The following is a 19,805-nucleotide window of genomic DNA, read 5'->3' on the forward strand; positions in this document are numbered from 1 at the left end:
AAAATTACTTAAGTATACATTTTCGATTAATCTATTCAAAAGCAAACTAAAACTAAATCAGCATCAACATATGACTTCGATTTTCAGCAACAAATTCTTCCTTTTTTTAGTTGAAATCGGTTAGTAATGGCATGAGTGGAAGTAGTATATGTATATGATAGTTCTTTCCCGTGAAATTCGAAATCATATGCATTAATTATAATTAGAATGGAGACTGTTCAAATTACTCTAGACTAAATTAATTTTGATCTTATATTCACAATCACCGTCGAATATAGACTTTACCTACACACACGTTGCATAATCGGCCCTGTAAATGTGTCATGATATCGATACAATTGAAAATTAAATTATCATAGCTCTCAATCTCAACGTATAGATAGATTCAAACAAATTGGTTTTTCATTTCAAAAAAATATAAATTAAATTCATTTATTTGTTAAAATTATCCATTAAATAACAAATGTTAAATGTTCAACAAAAATCGACTTCAGCATTATGTGTTGTCCCGTGCAAATCGGAACATAATAATTTATTAAGTCTTGCAATAAATTAAACATATATGTTCGTTTGATGTGTGCGGGGTTTGTTCGAAACAAAAGACAAATTTGTCACGCGTTTATGTTTTTGGCCTCGAAAAAAAAAGAAACTTACGATAACATCAGATACGAATCTGCTGTATTGCTTTGGATAAATTTTCGGGAGTCTTTCAAACAACGTCCATAGCAATGAACATTACACGTATTAATATCAACATCATACGCACATCAAAATAAGCGTCTTTTTTTTTGCTTTGAATTCAGATCAATAAATTCAATCGCTTCCTTATTATCGAAACCGATTTTCACCGTGTTTCAGCTTGTTCATGTCCGTGCTAATAAAATAGGAAACAGTTTTGGATCTACGTTATTGTTACATGACTTGTTCTAATGGTTGATTCTTATCTAAATTTAGCTGCAAATTCGCGACGCGAACTGTTGCGTTTGTTATTCTTTTTTTTCTTGTCTTAATCGTTGCTAAAAAAAACCCTAACAGATAACACAGACAATTATAGTTAATAATTTAGTACGATTACAGTCAATACACGCTACGATCAGTCGTTAAAAATAATAATGTAGGTAAACGGCTGTATTCTATCGGCTCAGATTGGCCAGATACAGTGTGTGCAGCTCAGTGCGCGGTGTATTTTCAAAGAGCGCCGCACGATTTTGACCCTCACCCTTCTTCACCCAGTGGCCATACACTCGGAACGCACAGCCATCAATGACCTGTTGAAACACATGAATTACAAAGAATTTTTAGTTTAGAGTGATTTAGTTAAATCAAATGAATGCTTGATATATTCACCTTTCGCAGTATTTTGACACGATACGGATCCTTGAGAGAATCTTCCATTCTCAGCGGTTCAATCGTGTATCGCAGTCTCTTGATTCGTACCATTGCGCGTACACATAGTATCGCATATTGGAACTTCTTGCGAGCATTAAATTGACTTTGGCGTCGCAACTGTAATTTCAAACGAGGGAAAATATACATTTTAAGTTTATTTTGCTTTGGCTTTCGCTGGAAATAAAACAAACATAAAATAGTTTAATAAAAGAAAAAATAGAAAACGAAACAGATTTACAAAGAAAATTATAGCAAACTAAAGAGAATAATAGCGGACGGACAATTTTATATGACTGAGGAAATGCAAGCAATTAGCGGCGAAGACTGAAATTGACGATCGTTTTTTTTAACAACAAAATGAACGTTTTTCAGTGTTTATATATTTGACAATTTTGGTTTGATTTTAATCGCCGATCGATGCATTTTAAGCAGCAGCGTTTTTTTTTGTATTTGGCAAGAAAAATGGTTAAATTTCAGGCGCCATTGTTTTTATGCATATCAAATTTTTTTAACAAAAGTTTTTTATAGTTCTGAAAATATCACTAAATTGAAATTTGAAATATGTTTGATCGTTTCAAAATTTCCGAAAATCGAATAAAAATAACAACAATTTCCTGAATCAATTGACATATGTATGGACGAATAAAAACAACGGATATAAATATAAAAGAAAATAATTAGGTTGTGACACAAAACAAAATGAAAAACTAACTCAAAAATTTAGTAAATACTGAAGAAATCAAAAACCAATTCGAAATTGACAAATAGAAAAAATAAATAAATATAAATTTAAAGGACAAACGGAAGAAAAAGAAAATTAACGAGAAAAGACAAATATAAATAATAATTGCGGACGAAATAACAGCAGAAAATTAAAAAAAAAAAAAAAAAGACAAATATCAAAACGTAACAAACACAATGACAATTATATGGAACGTTCACTCTTTTTTTGTAACATGTTTTTGCCCAGAAACAGTTGGTTACCAGTGCTATTTCGGTTATGCGACTGAATCTTCTTGATTTAGCTGATAAACTCCTCTTGAGGGGGCCAATATCTTGTTCAAATAGCTGCTCGTGTTTGATTTTTTGTGTGTGTTCGTTTTCGTTAAATTTCGGATGTGGATATTTTGGTTTTGTGTGTAATTTTTTTGTTTTCGTTTTGGATCGATCGATTTGTTTTTGGAGGGGGGAAAATTGGTTTCATTGATTGTGTGGATGGGCGCGAGAGTTGATGATAATTGAGAAATAAAATAGGAAAAGAAAATTGAGAGAGAGAAAAGAAAAATCAATAAATGAAAATAAAATCGACTAAAATAATCGAAGCAGAACATAATCAAAAAATCGAGAGGGATTTCATATCATCTTGTTTTTTTTTTGAAAATAGAAAATAATTGCATGACAGATGACTAGAGTCAAAAGGTGTGGCAAAATTAATGCAGAACAACAATTGAAAGATTGAATCTTACCGTGGTTGTAAAGAACGGATGCGCCAAAGCTTCTTTGACCGTTATTCGTTTCTCGGGTTCAACGACTAAACACTTTCTAATGAGATCTTTGGGGTCCTCTGTTGTTGTTGGATGAGAAAAAAAAAACACAAATTCGATTACAACTCAAAACTTTGGCGGATAATCGATTCAAAAAGAACATATCCAAGTCGCACTTACCAGAAATATCGGCCCATTCTGGAGATGTGAAACTGTACTTTCCCTCCATAATATTTCGCAGCATGACCATTTGCTTTCGGTGCCAAAACGGCGGGCAACCAACAAGCAGTGTGAACATTATGACGCCACATGCCCAGCTAAATAAACCGGAAAGATATTAGTCTACCGTTCAATCGATAAGATCAAGCAAGACAATGAATGATGCATAATACTTACATATCTACTTCTTTTGAATATCCGGGAGATTTTTCCCACATGCTACATTTCAGCGTTTCGGGTGCCAAATAACCAGGTGTGCCACATAAATCTGTCAATGGATCATTTTTTTTTTTGGTTAAAATTTCTTTCTAATTCAAGGAAAGCATGTGAAATGAATATTCAAGTTCATTTCGACTTACCAAACAATTTATCATTATTATCCAAGACTTTGGCGAAACCGAAATCCGTAATTTTTACATTAAAATTATCATCTAATAGGATATTCTCTGGTTTTAAATCTCTATGTACAATTGAATTCGAGTGAATATAATCAACACCCTCGAATATTTGTCTGCAAATGTTAGAGAATTCGGTGTTATCTCATTTTTCTCGTGCATAGTTGGACATTTATTGAATCAATGAATCAATTGAATAGGTTACCTCATAATATATCGGGTTTTCTTTTCCGAAAGGGTCACAACCGATGTCAAATAGTCGAATAGTTCGCCATTTCGGCACAGCTCAAATACGAGAAAAATGAAGGCATCTGATTCGAACACATCTTGTAGTTCAACTGTAAAGTAGAAGTTGTGATTTGTTAGTTGGCATTCTACGCATCAAAAAATGAGCGGTTCAATGAAATGAAAGTAGTGAATGAGGCACGTACTTATATAAGGATGACCCATTACTTGTCGCAATATTGCAATTTCCTGCCGTGTTGCTTCGAGCATTTGTGATGGTGAGGCATCGCCGCTTTCAGCACCTACATCGATGATTTTCGCGGCAAACTCTCGACCCGTCTCTTTCTCAATGCATCTCCGCACCGTTGAACTGATTCCTCTGTGGAAAAAATGAGACAGGCAAAAACATATTGTGAAATCAATAGAGGGCATCTAACTTAACCTAATTAAAATTATCTCTATCTACACAGCAAGCAATCATGATTTTTCTAATTGACTCTATGAATCATTCAGTATATTGAAATCGTTGACTTGGTGGATTTTTTTTGCGTATTAATCTAAACCCATCCATTGATAGATAGTGATAAGAAAGAAAGGCAAAAATCCGTGGGATGAGCCACGCGCCTATCAGTACCGTAGCACTCATGACCACGTGCGGATTTATTATAAACGATATGTTTTAAGAATTAGCAAAAAAAATTCGTATTGTACTTTGGGCGAGTTGCATTGACTGGCGCTTCCACATGTTTAACAATACTTATTTTTAAACAAGAGAACGTCAACGGTATAAGCAAATTGTAATGCGTAAATGAACGTAGCATATAAAATGCAAACGAAATGGGCGCATGCAGACAAAACTCTCTTCTGTTTGCTGGATTCTGAAGCCATACAGTGCAAATTACGAAACAAAACCAAACCCAATTAATTCACACATGAAATTGGAACGAATTACGCAGTGTATTGTTGTGCCTTATTTTGGGCACAAGCTGTTTCCTTTTCGCGACCACTTTAAGTTTAATTATAGCCACTTGATAACCAACCATTTGATTGATTCAATGAAATGGCCTTTTTTTTGCAGGTTTGAACAGGTCTTTATCTCGTAGCTACATTTACAAGTATACAGATATGTTAAAAATGGTTGTGTGGCCCAGTTGATATGAATAACCATTCATTAATAATTTTTATCCTTTGGTCAGACACATATATGCTTGCTCACACGCCTTTCCACGAAATTCAATAAAGGTTCCATCATGTGTGTGTGTGTATGTGTGTGTGTAGGAGTTATTTTTAAACATCGGAAGGGAACAAAAATATTCTACACTGACTCTTTATTTGGATGTTATTGCAGCGCATTTATTTATAGCTATAAATTTCGTTTAGTATTTGTTAGCTATAGTCGCGTCGCAATTAGTACTTTTGATTAAAGTGTTTATATGTGAGGCCAAGCCTCACATGTAAATAAAGGCTAATGTCAAGGTGAATAGGAAGAGTGCACCAATAATCACTGCAGATTAGATAAAATTGTTTTTTTTTTATGAGAAAAAAAAACAAACACGAACGAACAAACGATACGGAAACATTAAACAGATTGCAAATTAATTGGCGAAAGAAAAATTCATTATAGTCATCTGTACATTAACAATGTATTGATCACTCGGTGTGAATGAGTTTGCACTAGAACATTTGGATAAAGTCGGTATTTCTGCCGTTGCTAAAGAGCGTTTTCATTTCGTGGCGTGTCTAAGATCAAGTTTACGCCGGTTTCAGACGCATGCTTAAGCACATGATGCAAAGTACAGCACATCGGTCAATTGTACTATTCAATTTGAAGCGAGAGAATTTTTCTCATGATATGGCTCTAAATACCAAATCCACCGCTTCATACTCGGTGTGAAGATACAACGTTGTCGGTGAACGCGGATTTGGAATATTGCGTTATTTATGAGCCATTTAGTTCAATCAGCCATTGTTGATTGCAGAAATGTTTTTTTTTTCTCCAGCGCATGCTTACAATCAATGTCAATACAATTTTGTGATTCATATAATTGATAACCATAAGTAGCAGACAAAAGCGAGTCCACAGTTCATGCTTCAAATCTAAATCCAGTACGATGTTGTTAAAAATATCACACAGAAGCTGTCATCTTGTTTGCATTGTCACATTCTCGTGAGAATGACGGTTTAATTTTATCACAGTTGCACGGTATTATTGCGTGCACAGTTTCGGCCAATCGCCCGGCTCTCATCTGACTGCCAATTTAAAATATGGCGAAAAGTTTCCGTCATTTCTTCATGTGGCTTCGCAATTTATTTGGACGGGATATGCCACTGTGTCTATTTTTAGCATTACTCTCAATTGAGAATTGCATTGGATTGAGTGCAATTGGATGTTGTTTGGTCTATTTTTATGCATCTATTTGACGTATTCATGTCATCATTCATGATAAGATTGAGCTAGTGCATAAGTCATCGGAAATGTCATAAGACTCATAGAGCACCCGCGAATGCAGGCCCATTTTCAAGTCCAATCCATGATCATATTGATACAGAGTTGTAAGAAAAATGAGATCAAGAGACACGAGCGAAATAGGAAAAAAAATGGTGAAGTCGGTCAGATGATCACAGTAGTGGCGGCAGCTATTCAGATTCATGTAAATCGCTTCAAATTAATGCTAATCAAAGTCATGCCACTATTAATTCTGTGATTTGACTCATTTTATGATCGATCTTATTTCTCTGGAATTGGTTTTTTCTGCTCCATTCGTGCACATCAAACGATCCCAGACTTGAGTCAGTAAGAAAGCGACTCTGAAAGCTGGTATATTGTTCGCGCACGCGGCCATTGTTTGTTATTATCACCAGCTTAAATTGGATATAATATTGGTAAGCGGTGTAGAACGTAGAAGTTTGCAAACAACATTATCATTTGTTTGAATTGTCGACTCAAATTTGTCATTATAAATGGATTGCGCGCGGCTATTTTTAGCATCGTTTCGTTCAATTGGCGCGAGTTAAGAAAATCTCAACAACAGTAATAACAACACACGACGTAGCGTGATGAATGAATGAACGGAAAGATTTGTATCTGAACCGTTGTAAAATTTCCAAACAACTTTGCATGACCAAAATAGCGTCTGAAAATCCGCAAAAGTCAATAAACATCGGCTGGAGCGTGAATCAATTTGGATTTTAATTGCTAGATTAAATCCTCTGTTTTTAAAAGCCAGTTTTTTTCTGGAACTGTTGCTTAAATTTATATTAAATAATAATAGAAGAAGAAAACGATAGCGTTAATGTGTATTTGTGTATGTTTGCCAAATGATTGGTATGCGCGTTGACGTCAATTCAAAGTAGATACAAACATTAAGAGACAAAATGATGGATTGAACATCAATCGTGTAGAAGAAAGAGAGAGAAAAATGTATATGAAACACACTAATCAGTTTGGCGTCACATTAAATTGTTGCGAAAAAAAATAAACAGAGCAAAATTGGTTTTTGCACGACATTCAATTCGGTCCGGTGTGTTGTTCCTCTTTTGTATATGCATTAACGTAATCAAAGTGGTTGTCAACCCATATATCGACGCAACACAATGCAATTTGATGCAACAAGCCTTTCCACCAATTATTTTCAACTTGAATATCAATATCAATATTTATCAGGTCTGGTTCGAGCCTCGGTAAATATTTGGATAACTGTCGCTTTTAATATGTTGTAACAAATAAATTGCTTTTACTTTCCACTCCGATATTTCAGAACTCTTCCATTGATTGCATTGAATACGCAGAATTCAGAAAAAATTCCATGCATGAATGGCGCGCAGTGGAAATAAACTTATCGTTTAAAATGTATTTCAGAGAGAAAAAAAAATTTCCATTGGTCTGCACACATACATTCAGACGATGTATAGTGCAGCGCGGCTAAATGATGTCAAAATGTAAACGTGCGTGATTCAAAAGCGGAAAAACGCATGATTCGAGAAATTTCGAGGAAAAGAAAACCGAATATCGAAACCGAAGTGAAACGAAAAGAGAACAGACGATGAAACAAAACATAAAAAAAATATATAATGAAACGAGAGAAGAAGAAGAGAAAAAAAACAGTCAACGGAATGGTACTATGAGTGTTCGAGGCATGACTGTCGTTTGAACGGCGCAAGCGAATTAACATGGATACAGATATGGAATCGGTAAGAGGCAATCAAGCCGAATACTGTGAGTGTGGCTAAGAGGAAGGGAAATGAGTAATGCGGTTGCTTTCGTGAATTAAGTCACACGAGTTTAAGGTCATGGAATAAACCCAAAAAAAAATTGTTGCGTCCATAACCGTTTCCATCAGAGATTGCATATTTGCTGCTGATTAGGCCTGAGCTGAGCTGAATTTGGTGACTCAGTCGCCTGAAGCGTTATTTTAACGCATTCACAGTACAAAATTCCTATTCCAGATTTGCCAAGTCAAATTTGAGGCTGATCTGGCTGGGAATATGAATTTTGTTAAAATAACGCTTCAGACGCCTGAGTTAGCAAATTCAGCTCGGCTCAGGCCTACTTAGCAGCAAATGTGCGATCTCTGGTTTCTATTGAAGTGCATCTTCCTCATTGTGGGGCCTTTTGTTTGATTTCGTGTCGAAGCATGCGTTTCGAAGTCGAGTCAAGTGACTTGACGTGAGCAGTCACATGTGAGCTGTTACATCGTTCTATTTTGGGCCATAAAAAGCACGCGAGAGATAAAACGTTATACGTATTCCCTCACACACATTCACTCTGTGTATGTGAAGCAAAACGAATGCCATATGAAATATAATCAAATAGCAGCGTGTTTGGGCGACAGAAAAAAAAAACTACGAAAAAGAGGAATAACAAATAAACTGCGCTTGCAAACACTCACAAAAGCCCGATAAAATAATGAACAAAAAATATATATAAATATACACATATATTTATATAGCAGATAGAGAAGAAAAAAAAACGTTAACTCGAATGGGTGCTGGTACTTTTCCACTGGAGTGTTTTTTTTTGCCATTTATTCCTCTCACTGCCGTCCGTATGTGAGACTGCTCATTATTGGATGTATATGAGAGACATAACACACATCGTCTATACTTTTCTGCTTCATTATTTCAATGCTGTAGATTCAATCTAATGTATCAGATCACATCTTTCATTTACTTCGATTACTATAATATAATTAATTCAACAATTGAAAATTTATTTCGATTGACTGGTACAATCAGTTTTCATATTGCAATTAATAGCAATTTGGACACGATCAAACCGGCACCAATCTATGCAAACCAATTAGATTTTTATGGTTTTTCGCTAAATTGCTGGACAAAAAAAACTGTACAGTGTACATGTTATCGATGTCAAGCCTACCTAGTATCAACTCGTTTCTTATCCGGCATACAAGTGTGTTAGCACATTATTGCAACTTGAATCGACTGGAGTCTATTTTTAGCTAGGCTATTTTTTGTTTTTGGTTTACCCAATGTTTTTATTTTGAAAACACAAACTTCCAATAAAAATTTGCAAATCCTTTTCAATGTTTACTGTGCTGCTGTGTAAATATGGGTCAACAAACCTATATACATGCAAACAATGAAGTCGAAATTCTAATGAAGCTTAAAAGAGTTTAATAACCGTTAAAATTCTGGACATATCTTCCAAACCAAATATTATTACAAGAACACCGAGATTTTTAATCAGCCGGCCATGCCGTTTAGTTTCTTTTATTGTTCTGTTCTCTATCAAATTGAACGATTTGTTCTATTCTTCCCAATCGTTATATAATTTTGAAGCAAATTGAAATCAATTTTTCTCATCTGCCGCTCGATTGATCGCTGTGTTACTACAGTTATACTTGTGGAACATATGCATATTGTCTTGTTTGTTTGTATTTATAAGAAAAGAGAATCTCGGTGTTTTAGAACATCATCACGTAAGACTACGCTTCGAGAAAGTTCGAATTGTTGACATTTATGAAGCGTATCATACAAAAAAGTTTGAGTTGAACGATTCGTGTGGAACGGGTGAGCGCTTGTTTAGTTTGTGACCGGATTAAAGCCCAATCGGACGCTTGTGTGACTTCGACAGTTTATTTTTGCTTTGAAATCAGGAAGCTTGAATCCAGCAGCCATAATTTGGAATTGAGACGCGTGTTTCGTGAATTAATCAGCGAACAGATGTTCCCTAGAAATGTGTATAATCAGTTTGACATTTCAAAATAGAAGTGCGATTCACAAACCGTTTTCAATGGCAACGTATGATCACATGGATATCGCAGTGGAAAAATACCGTGTACAGGAAAAAAATGACGGTCGAAATAGGAAATGGAGAGGGAACAAGGGAATTTACTTAAAAAAAACCCAATTGAATAATCTTATCGTTGCTTGAAAAAAGAGCGATGAAATAATCAGACGCCTTGCTTTCATCATCAAATCAAACAATTGGTCGATTTTCAGTTGAAAGGTAGTTAAATAAAAATGCATAGGATAAGATCATCAATCTCAGGCGATTATGACCATTAAGTCAGTAGAAAAGCATCGTTAGCAAAAGAAATAAAAGAATATCCATTCAACCGAGAGAGAGAGAGAGAGAGAGAGAGAGAGAAGGTGCGAGGGTAAGTCTCCATATCGTTTGCAGACGACGATAGAGTTTGCGACAAATGATATCTCGAATTCGGTGTCGATAAATCATCGGAAATGTGCGCGGGGTTTAAATTTTTATTACAACAAGATTGGTAGACAAGATGCAAATTTCTGCTTTTTGTCGATTCTAGTTTACGAAAAACCAGTTGCAAGCCTAGAAAATATTTATTTTTAACTATAGTTGATGCATGCTGTGTCCAATTGTTTAAGGCACGAACACCGTCGATCATCAGATATCCGCTGGCGTTTTTCTTTTTCAGATTCTATCTTTCTATCGGACGTTAGTCGTCAAGCAAGAAAACGACGAGAAAAAAATCAACACAATTTAATTGCATTCAATTAATTGAAATTACCGACCAATACCATGAACAAGCCCCCGTTTTTAGCGCTTTCTCATTGGTCGATCTCGTCACGTCGAACGATTGCCAAGAGGTGACACACGAACACAAATGTGAACGTTCCGATCGATACTGCAATTCATCGACTTGAATATATATGTATATTTTCAGACGTCGTGAGTCGATGTGATGATCAGCCAACCGACGAAAAGAATCGAAACACAAAATATTTGCCATTTCAAATGAACGTAGACTTTGAACTTATACAAGCAAATGAACGCTCTGAATTGCGAGAAACCATCATGTTTTTGTCGCTACACAACGCGATCATGGGTGTGATGGTGTGTGTTTGTGCTAAATAAAATTTACGATGAAACAATATTTGGTATATCGTATTTGCACACATGATAATCGCCAGTTTGGAAATTTTTCTCAAGATCTTTTTGCAATGTCGTCGGCGCATGTTTTACGCAATGATAACTCTCTTTGGATGATTGATACTCTATCTTTCGTTAAATCTATAAACAGTGCTTTTGAAAAGAAACCAATCAATTGTTTTCATTTCTGTATTATCGTCATTCATTTGGTGCGTACAAACGAAATGGAGTGATTTCGGTTTATTTTTAATTCACGGATTATCAGTGTAGCACTCTCGTCATACGAGAACTATTTGCTGTTTCTGATTCGTGTGACCGTAAACGTACTGTTGACGTTTTATTTGTCTCTTTTTTGCATCTGAATTCATGGGCGTTGCAATTCGGTTGTGAACCATCATACAATTCATAAAACAAAATCAAACTCTTGGTATTTTTCCATTGGATATTCGACTGGCCCTTTTTCGTGCATTTTTCCATTGTTTTATTATTTCGCAATTTATTGTGAAAACGCGGTTGCAGCGACGGTAGAAAAAAAACTGCTGACTCGTCGAACCATTCTGCACTTCGAATAGAAGCTCAGAGAAACGACTGCGAGAAAAACGTGCCTCAATTCATCATCACCCTTTCATTCATCCAATGCAAATTGCCTTTTTCGCAAATGTTATATAATTGCTAATGGCTTTTGCTAGTTCCTGTTAATTACCAGTATAAAGCACGAGTTAAACAGAATATTTCCGAGAAGAGTAAACAAAATTTCAGATGCATAAAAGTGATATGTAATGATTTCTTACCTGCCGAGAATTTCCTTGGGTTCATATTTAGCGTAGAAACCTTTGGCTGCATCCTTATCGGGCAACAAGTCATCATCTTCTTCTTTTTTCGTCATTGTCATACTATGAACGACCACGAAGTATGCGAACGAATTTGATTAAGATTGCAGCTGCACTCTTATTTACAAAATATTAACAATGTTTTTTAGTTCGAAAATGTGCAAACGAGCGTTTGTTTCTATTTTTAGATTGTGTATCTTTATATCACGATCGTGCTCGCGCCGAAACGAGTGTGCTTCAAACACTTGACTTTATGAATTTTAGATAATAATTTGTATTGTCTTTTGGTCTGTGTGTGTTTTTTGATTTAATTTGATCTCTGACCAATTCAGTGGATTAATGCGTATTATTAGAGATGCAATTTAGTTTGACCGGAATGTTATCACAAGAGCTTGTGCCTTCGGATCCACGCTATTTGATTGCGCTCGTGTGAAATTCAAATCTAATTCGTTGTTGGTATTCGGGTTATCGCGTATCAACGTTTCAACCGCCTTCCAGCTGATGTGCGATTAAATTTTCTTTTGATTTAAATCGGTTGTTGTTGTTGTTGTTGTTGTTTTTCTTTTCTTTGTCCTTAAACTTTAAATCCATTCATTCATCGCATTTTTCTGGTCATATACATCAGAAAAACCATAATCAATGCTTCAATGTCACTAAAGGTTAACTAAATTTAAATATTCTACGCAAGCAGCACGGGCAAAACTATACGAATCGCTCGACACATCTATGATAATTTTTTCGTTTGACGTAGATTCAATTGCAGCATCTCTTTTGTTAATGTCATTCAGAAAATATGTTCTAATTTTGTATTGAAAATTGAACTGATTATAAAATCACTTGGTTTTTTTAAAATTCAGATGAAATCAGCAGTTGTAATCGCGAAATTCGTTACGTTTTTTCTCTCTCTTCGATATGTGGTGTGAATCGCGCACATAATTACACAACAATTCTCACATTGACTTAGCCGAACGAACAAACGAAAAAAAAATCCTCTCTTTTTTCACTCTTCTTCTCTCTTTTGCTCTTTTCGTACAGCAATTTGACAGATGGTCAACGTAGCCAATGAAATCCAAAAAAAAAAAAAAATCCTCAGAAATATCTAATTTTTGACTGGTTTCTTTTGTTGTTGATGATGATTTGAAGAAAAAAATGCGATGCAATTGCACTTTTGTGTTTATAACGATGAAATCAAATCAGAAGTTGTACAAAAAAAAGACCAAATACTTGGCAAATTTGAGTCTCTCTTTCTTATGTGTGTATATCTGGCAATAAATGTCTCAATGAACGACCTTACACTTTGAATCGCATGCTAGTACTGAATCCGTTGACTTTACAATTGACACCGTCTACCAGCGAATAATGAATACTCGTTTAAACCACAACAATCGTACAACACAGCATCGACCAGTTTAAGTCAGTCTCTCACTTGTATGCACATCGCTTTCGATTGAAAAGTAGTTTTCATTCACATGTATTTGCTCACACTTGGTCACTGTGTCTCTTTTTAACACACGCACTCCATTGCTACGCTATTTCATTCGAATCATATGAAGTGCAAGTTCCAAACGTCATTCGATTGAAAAGAGAATGAGAGAGAAACAGATGAGAATTTGAGAGTGTATCAACAGTCAGCGACATCTAGTGCAATATAATGGAAGCAAAAGTATTTCCTTCTTTGAAATTTTCAGTTTCATTCTCAAATGAATGGCGTTGAGGGAAATTTTATTTGAAAAACTGGAAAAAAATATCGGAAAAATTGTAATTCAAATCCAAAATTAAAAACCAAACTTCAGTTTTACAATTAAATTCCTCGAAAATGTTCTTGAAACGCTTCATAAGTTTCAATCGAATCACAGCCGAAATGACATATGGTTCAGTGCATCGTTCAATCCTGCGGCTCTAACTGTCAGAGCTACTACAATAATTTATTTTCGGTTATCGCCAAAGCGTTGGGCATTTGTGTGTATTTGTATAGTGTTTGAGTATCGGCATCGGCAATCATTGTTTCCTCGTCGTCTCAACAGCTTATTTCGATTTAAATGTGAATGAAAGTGTTATTTTCTGAATTTTTTCCGTCAAAATTGTGTTGTTTTAGTGTCCACTTATAACGCACAAGGAATACTTGGAAAAAGTGCAAATACTGCCGAAAAAATCGATTTGTTTGTGGAATTGTATTGCTTGTGTGTTTGCTTGGGAGGCTTTGTTTCGATAGAATTTCAGCGTTACGGCCTTGCAGTGTTAGTAATTCACGTTTGAGTGTAAGTAGAGTCCCTTTTCATTTCTCTCCGTCTGTATGTATGTAATGTGTATATGAGGTGTACACAAAACCACTTATCTTCATAATAAATAATGCACACGCACACATTGGAATTTCGGTGTGAAGTCAAGTTTTAGACTAAACTACTCAACGAAATAACATAAAACAACATTTTGTTTTGCGTACACATCAATTACACACTGAACAACAATTTACATACATTGACACAGATAAAGAGGGAGAGGGCGACAGCGAGAGACGCATATATTTAAATTGACGGTTTGGATTTTCTTTTTCGTTCAATTCTTTTTGCTCAGTGTTCTTCGATAGTTCCATCGCAAGCAAAAGTTGTTGTGTGTAGCAGACGACGACGGAAATCAGACGAGTGCAACAGCAATTAATACGCAGCAAAATACAAAATAGACGTTGGGCCTTACTTGGATAGTGTGTTTTTTTTTTTCGTTGTTGTTTCATTTTGTTTGAAATTCAAGCAGACTTTGTATTTTCATTTTGTGTGTTGTGTTTTCATTGAGTCGGTTCAACAGCGACAATGTCATCGGATACCGCAAAGAATGTAAGTAAATCTCTATTTGCGTATAGTGTGTACAATGTACGGAATGTATATGTATGCAATGTTCTAAAGCGATATTGAAATGTTGAAAACAATTGTGAGAAATTAAAAATAAATTTAAATCTCGGCCCGTGTGTTATCAATCGGCTACGATAAATGTTTTGATTGGCCGTTTATTTTTTGAATTAAAAAGTATACGGCATTTTGGGTTGATGAGTCATGCAATTCCTGTTCATTTAAAATGCGTTAATCTTGTGGTTCTTTCTTTCGTCTTTCATTCTACAATTTGCATCGAACGCACCGAGGCTTTTGGCAAGCAAGTTAATTGGTCGACTGTTTGATTTATATATCGACGGTTTCGTGTATATCGTGAGTGTCATTGCAACTGATAGGCGTGGCGGAAATTTTTGAAAAGAAAAGAGTTTCGCTTTCCATTTCTTTTCTTATTGCATTGTACACACGCCAAAGTCTCGACCGATTGTCGCCAATGTTTAAATGCATTTAAAAACGAATTGGTACGTGCAGTGAGTACGCTCCAGTCAAGACTCGCCCCCAGAGAAACTCGTTAGTTGTTAATATTTAATTGAAATGAATTAAGTTCTGTTCTAATTGCATAGTTTACGTTTAGAATTACTGTTGATTGAATTGACACTGAACTTCAGTGTGTATGTAGCACAAATTCAATTAAATTATTCCATTTCGCAATTTGTTCGGCTCCACCGCATTTATCTAAATGTATAAGATAAATTAAAAACAGAAATTTTTAAAATTCCAATGGTTTTATCTACGTTAGTGTGTTCACAGTCCCATGACTCTCTGTGTTTTTCGTCAGAAAAAAGTTTCCATGCAAACGCACTGACGACGATGTGTCAACATCTGTTTTCCTATTTTAAACTGATTTCAGAGTAAGAACATGTTCGTTCCATTCGCTAAATCCGTATGATTAAAGTATTTCGATCTATTTGAAGAACCATTCGGGTTTAGTTTTTTTTTTTTTCATTCTTCGACCGATCCCAAATGCAAATGGTACGATACGTTTTTTTTCACATTTCATAAATCAAGCAAGAATGATGATTTTCGACAATTCTTCCTCGGATCATTCACTTCGCATTATTAGTATGCATTACTCATTGCTATTGTGTTCTCAAAACGGAAATCGTGTAACACGCGAATAAAGCATTTACAATAAAACCAAAATAAACAGAAACGGTTTTGATATTGATGTGAATGAGAAAATGAGAATCGAGTTGGTTCGCTTCTTGTTTCGATTCATTTAATTCGAAATGTAATAATAAACAACTGATTTCGCTCATCATCGATACAATTTCGGAAGGAATGAAACACATGTACAAATAAAGTAGCGACGACGAAGTTGTCTTTCATTTTATTTTCCCAACAATTACAAACGAAAAAAAAAACACAGCTCAAACAATTTACATTGCGACTAATTGAAAGCTAAACAATCGCCGTCGTTTTATGCAGTGCACATTATCATTTTGGTATACGGATACTCTCTTTTCGTCACTTGATACGGTACTCGAGTTTCTCTTCTTTCTCTATTTGTCTCGTTTTCATTATGCCGACTAATTTATATACATGCTTCGCATCTATTTACATGGATGATAACTGGCTGGTAGATTATTATCGATTCAAAACTATTTAATGCATATTTTGTCGCTTGCAACTGATGATGGATGGATGAATGTTTATGCTTTTGATATTTTAGAAAAAATTCTCAACGGGTGTGATTATTTTTGCCTATAAAATTACCGTTTATTGACATAAAACCGTACAGAGCATGCATTGTAATTCGAAACATGTTCGTTGGGTGTAATTAATTTGGTTAAAATGTTTAACACGTAAGCGAAAATGTCGAACGATTTCTCACAGTCTGAGCGCAGAAAAAAAATGCATTGAGTTCATAAAATAGAAAAAAAGACGTACGGTTGATGTTTGTTTTTTTCTTTCAAAAAAATGAATTGGAATTCGCAACACATCAAAAATGACCTAGAAAATGTGTTACTAGCGATTAAAATGCTTCTTTATGATCAGAATTGAAATCTAAAATAAAACTTTCTTTTATGCTTTTGAATAGTTTTCGAGCCTTGACACGGCCGGCTATGTTGGATTCGCCAATTTGCCCAATCAAGTGCACAGAAAATCCGTAAAGAAAGGTTTCGAATTCACACTGATGGTCGTCGGTGAATCGGGATTGGGAAAAAGTACACTCGTTAACAGCTTGTTTTTGACGGATTTGTACCCCGAACGTGTTGTTCCAGACTCAATTGGTAATTTGCTACGTTTTGTTTTTTGAATATCATCATTTTATGCTAGAAAATTCATTTGTCATTCGCAGAAAAACAAAAGCAAACCGTCAAATTGGACGCATCAACGGTTGAGATTGAAGAGCGTGGTGTTAAATTGCGGTTGACTGTTGTTGATACACCCGGTTTCGGCGATGCCATCGACAATTCGAATAGTTTTAGTGCAATCTTAGAATACATTGACGAGCAATATGAACGTTTTTTGCGCGATGAGAGCGGTTTGAATCGTCGGAATATTGTTGATAATCGAATTCATTGCTGCTTTTACTTCATCTCACCATTTGGCCATGGGTAAGTTTGGCACACATGATGAAACTAATCGCAATGGCTTATTGAGCAAAAATTCAACTATATACTCAATTCTTAGGTTGAAGCCATTGGATATCGAATTCATGAAGAAGCTTCACAATAAAGTAAACATTGTGCCCGTCATTGCAAAGGCTGACTGTTTAACAAAGAAGGAAATGGAACGTTTGAAAGGTCGCATTATGAAGGAGATTGAAAACAATGGTATTAAAATCTATCCGTTGCCCGATTGTGATAGCGACGAAGACGAGGAATACAAGGAGCAAGTGCGTCAACTTAAAGAGGCGGTACCATTTGCTGTGTGCGGTTCGACCACTGTACTCGAAGTGAAGGGCAAAAAGGTATGTTAACTGAAACGGCTGACCTCATTTTCCTCATCAGGATTACTCATACAACCGATTTATGTCTATTTTTAACGCCTCGCATTCATGGCGATGTTCTATAATCTTCATTCATTTATTTGCCGCTATAAAACGTTTTATGATCGTCCAATTTTTTTTGTCTTTTAAAGGTACGAGCCAGAAATTACGGCTGGGGCACCATAGAAATAGAAAATCCGGACCATTGTGATTTCATCAAACTTCGAACCATGCTAATGTAAGTTTAGTTTCAGTTTAATGAAATTATCTGCTCGATATGAATGAAACGCTGTCTTAAATGCAACCATTTTCACCCAAATTCAGAACGCACATGCAAGATTTGCAAGAGGTCACACAGGAAGTCCACTATGAAAACTATCGTTCAGAACGTCTGGCCAAAGGCGTTAAGAAAAATGGTGTTCCAAATGGAACGGCAAACGGTAAAGAGGAACATCCACCGGCACCGTTGATCATCTCGGACAAGGATCGAATTTTGCAAGAGAAAGAAGCTGAACTGCAGCGAATGCAGGAAATGTTGGCTCAAATGCAAGCCAAAATCGCACAAAAATAATGCCATCGAACATGCACATAATCATATTTTATATTGTAAAGTTAATTCTATGTATTATTACCAAAATAACGTAACTTGACAATTTTAACGTATTCAAAATTCTTTAATAATTCAGTTGTTTTCCGTTTTTTAACCGATTGCGCATAGAATGTTTGGTTATAACCGAGAACTATAGTTCTATCGTTCGCTCGCTCATATCGCGCTTTTTATATGAATCCATTGACAAACAGATTTTTTGATATATTGTATTCGATTTCATTAGAATGAATCGCAAGTATTTTTAAGTGACGAAATATTTTTTTTTCTCTCAGTATTCGAATCGCTACTTCATTTTACATGTGCAAATGCTCCAAAGTATTGAATTCAGAGGTACACGTATTAGGCAACACATGCTTCCACTTTATATTAATGCGAGCAATCATCAGCTTACTCCATGCTGTATCGTTTAGATATGACCCATTCGAATTTTAAGATAAGAAGCCATTGTTTTGCAAAAGAAGACGAAAAAGACTTGACGACAAAAAAAATGTATTTTTTAATTCATGCTTTTTTATAGTCTTTTATTCTCGAATTTCCCGTATCGTTTAAAATTTGTATTTTCTGAAGGCATTTCAATATGTTATCATCTTATAGAAACATCTCTTTTTTTGTATTTAGTCGTAAGAATAAATAACAGCAAAAATTTGTATACCAAAATGGAGCGAATGATAATAATAAAAAAAAATCTGAAAATCTCCAAAAAAAAAAATCCCAACCATTTCTTGCTTATTATTATGTAGGAATGTTGATGTTTGGTAGAAAATCGGATGATAGGATGTCATTGACCTTGGCCAGTACTTGGTCAGCTGTTTCGTTAGCCTGCTTAATGCTGTGACTTGCTGCCTGTAGTTTCAGCTGCGACTGAATCAGAAGCTCTTCAGCGGCCAAAATTTTACTTGATGCCGTTACCACGGTACTTTGCACCATCTGATTTAGGTGAAGCCAGAACAAATAATTGCGCTCAACTATCAAAAACAAAAAAATTAGGATGAATAAATCGGCTCCAACAAATAAACTCGAATAAAATCTATGACTTACTCAGAATCTTTTGCAGAACAGTTTTCCCTTCGACTGGTTCACAGTGGGGACGCTTTGGTGATGGCTTATAAACTTCGGTCACTTCTTGAGCTGCTCCCAGTCGCACATTCGAAAAAGCCAATATCTCATCATCAGACTCCGGTGCCTCTCCTCTAAACACCGTCCCATGATAATCGCCCGCTGCATACTGCAACAATTAACTCAAACCATTACTTTGAACCGATCTCCATCTCTTCTGAACAAAATGTTACCTTTGAGTTTTTATTAGGCGCCGAAAATTCTACGTCACTTTCATCATCTGATTCGATAGCCTCACCCTCGACCACCGCTTCCGAGAAAGACATCCTAGAACATAAAACTTGTTTATTGTCGTGTTGAATACTACTGAGCTTCTACTGACAGCTGTCATTTATACAGTGTTTGCGTTTCAATAAT

At 35.5% G+C, this 19,805-nt stretch overlaps 3 protein-coding genes and 1 long non-coding RNA gene across 7 annotated transcripts; 1 reads left to right on the forward strand and 3 right to left on the reverse strand.

Annotated features, from left to right (window-relative positions):
* Positions 1-398: 398 nt before the first annotated feature.
* Positions 399-13,425, reverse strand: LOC129578980 (phosphorylase b kinase gamma catalytic chain, skeletal muscle/heart isoform). 4 transcript variants are annotated; one of them, XM_055468422.1, is made up of 10 exons: positions 11,867-13,425; positions 3,919-4,091; positions 3,693-3,825; positions 3,452-3,603; positions 3,270-3,360; positions 3,054-3,190; positions 2,856-2,953; positions 2,374-2,457; positions 1,348-1,506; positions 399-1,268 (listed from the first exon to the last, which is right to left on the reverse strand). In XM_055468422.1, the coding sequence occupies exons 1-10, from the start codon at positions 11,965-11,967 to the stop codon at positions 1,134-1,136; spliced, it is 1,263 nt and encodes a 420-aa protein (XP_055324397.1). In that variant the 5' UTR covers positions 11,968-13,425; the 3' UTR covers positions 399-1,133. The 4 variants fall into 4 exon arrangements, with proteins under 4 accessions (XP_055324397.1, XP_055324390.1, XP_055324415.1 ...); XM_055468415.1 differs by having other exon boundaries at positions 2,305-2,457; positions 11,867-12,250; XM_055468440.1 differs by lacking the exon at positions 2,374-2,457 and having other exon boundaries at positions 11,867-12,250.
* LOC129579068 (uncharacterized) lies at positions 9,180-11,767 on the reverse strand. The gene is made up of 2 exons (XR_008689189.1): positions 9,958-11,767; positions 9,180-9,902 (listed from the first exon to the last, which is right to left on the reverse strand). It is a non-coding gene; the product is annotated as an uncharacterized LOC129579068 (long non-coding RNA).
* Positions 13,426-13,439: 14 nt separating the features above from the next.
* LOC129579009 (septin-1) lies at positions 13,440-19,041 on the forward strand. The gene is made up of 7 exons (XM_055468467.1): positions 13,440-14,163; positions 14,480-14,736; positions 16,829-17,021; positions 17,090-17,348; positions 17,425-17,704; positions 17,875-17,960; positions 18,047-19,041. The coding sequence occupies exons 2-7, from the start codon at positions 14,713-14,715 to the stop codon at positions 18,291-18,293; spliced, it is 1,089 nt and encodes a 362-aa protein (XP_055324442.1). The 5' UTR covers positions 13,440-14,163; positions 14,480-14,712; the 3' UTR covers positions 18,294-19,041.
* On the reverse strand, positions 19,033-19,782 carry LOC129579061 (uncharacterized). The gene is made up of 3 exons (XM_055468611.1): positions 19,622-19,782; positions 19,371-19,557; positions 19,033-19,297 (listed from the first exon to the last, which is right to left on the reverse strand). The coding sequence occupies exons 1-3, from the start codon at positions 19,712-19,714 to the stop codon at positions 19,065-19,067; spliced, it is 513 nt and encodes a 170-aa protein (XP_055324586.1). The 5' UTR covers positions 19,715-19,782; the 3' UTR covers positions 19,033-19,064.
* Positions 19,783-19,805: the final 23 nt, after the last annotated feature.

The sequence above is a fragment of the Sitodiplosis mosellana genome, unplaced genomic scaffold (assembly GCF_009176505.1).
Source record: "Sitodiplosis mosellana isolate CC-2019 unplaced genomic scaffold, AAFC_SMos_1.0 Smas_scaffold_1, whole genome shotgun sequence".
Taxonomy (NCBI): domain Eukaryota; kingdom Metazoa; phylum Arthropoda; class Insecta; order Diptera; family Cecidomyiidae; genus Sitodiplosis; species Sitodiplosis mosellana.